The 1612-nt window shown below is 52.8% G+C and overlaps 1 protein-coding gene across 1 annotated transcript in view; it reads left to right on the top strand.

Moving 5' to 3' along the window:
- The first annotated feature begins 689 nt into the window (after positions 1-689).
- ISM2 (isthmin 2) overlaps positions 690-1612 on the top strand; it is an 11874-nt gene continuing 10951 nt past the window's right edge. The window contains 1 exon segment of the mRNA XM_006172065.2: positions 690-797. Coding sequence (XP_006172127.1) covers positions 690-797 — 108 coding nt within the window.

Here is a 1612-nt window from a genome sequence, read left to right as displayed (position 1 = left end):
GAGAGAAGCATGGAGGAGAGGGTATTGCAGCATGGTCATACCCCCTGGGGGGTGACTTATCACTTTTCCTCTCTGTCTCTCTCTGGCAAGTTTATGTCTCCCATGGCAAAAATCTAAAAACAAAAACAAACAAACAAACAATAGTATGTATCAGTCAGGAGGATGGTTGGGGGTGAAATCCAACCCAGCTGTCCAGCCGTGGTCCTCAGCTGGGGCTGAAGGGGCCATTGCTGTTCAGAGCAGGTCTCTGGCACCTCGCGAGAGGCCCAAGTGACTGAGCGTGCGGCTGCCCACGTGTGGATTGCCCGAGCCTGGGCAGCTGGGGGTGCAGTGAGGGGAGGCGCTGGCCTGCACCTGGCAACTAGATCTCAATACTAGGATCAAGTTTCTGACCCCCGAGGCACGGAGCTGTGGAGGGAGCTGGCGCAGGTTAGCAGGCATGCTTGTGAGATGCATAAGGGTTTGGGGTTTGTGGGTGTCGGGGCTCTGTTCTATTAGCTGCAGACACGTGGGTCAAGGCTGCCTGGCCAACCCTGGGAGGGTACATGTAGGAGGTGTGTGTATATGAGAGAGAGAGACTAGATGAGGATTTAGCTGAGGATGTATCACTCTCCGGGCAGTAACACCACCTCCCAAAAGCATAGTCATGTGTGTGAACATGCAGGAAATGCCACGTGTAAGCTTAGGAGATGGGGGAGGTGATCTTGTGGGATAAGACAGGTGTTCTGACACAGGCTGGAGATTCAGACTTTGCTCCAGAACTGCATGAGAAGACACCCACCTCCGTGGTGGCAGTGGTAGGTCTTCATACCTGAATCACATGTAAAGAACTGGGCCAGCTGGTGGTGTGCTGGGGAAGGCGCTGGATCCCACGTGGCCAGCTGCACAGTTTGAGTCCCTGATGTAGCAGCTTAAAAAATATACCAGGCACGTGTGTGCGCATGTCCAAAGTCCTGAAAGAAGAAATGGAGAAGGGATTGCAGTGGGACCATGCCCCATCGGGGGTGCTTTTTCATTTTTCTCACTCTTTCTCTCTGTCTCACTCCTCCAACCCCTGCTGGTATTTCCTGAGTCACCTTCCAAAGGATCACTTGAATCCTTGTCTCAGGGTGGGCTTCAGAGGGAACCCAAACTAAGACAGGATGTTCCTGTTGTTCCTTTTCATTCCCAAGAGTTCCCTGAGGGCTGATGGAGGCTTCAAGAGCAACTCCCAAAAGGATGGGCCACTCGTGTGGCTGTGACATTTGGCAGGACTTTCTCTAGCCCTTGCCCATCCTGTGCTCTGACTGGGCATTGGGGAGAAGAGGGGGTGGGGAGGGCTGGAAACATGTTGAGCCCCTCCTAGGTAGCAGCCTGGGCGGGCTCTTTCCTGTCATTGTTCCCATTTTGCAGATGAGGAAGCTCATGGAGGTTGCATCCTCCCATGGTTTCATAGCACAGAAGCCAGGCTGCTGGCAGAATTCCAGCCCAGACAGCCTGACTCTGGAGCAGGGTTTTTCTTTTCTATCTTTTTTTTTCTTTCGTGAATGAGAGAGAGACATGACATCCTCAACAGAATCCTCGTACCACAATACAGTCTTAGCCAGTCCCAGATCATGGGTACAGGCATTCC

This window comes from Tupaia chinensis, unplaced genomic scaffold (genome assembly GCF_000334495.1).
Source record: "Tupaia chinensis unplaced genomic scaffold, TupChi_1.0 Scaffold000528_1, whole genome shotgun sequence".
Lineage (NCBI taxonomy): Eukaryota > Metazoa > Chordata > Mammalia > Scandentia > Tupaiidae > Tupaia > Tupaia belangeri.
This window is presented reverse-complemented; position numbering and strand designations above follow the sequence as displayed.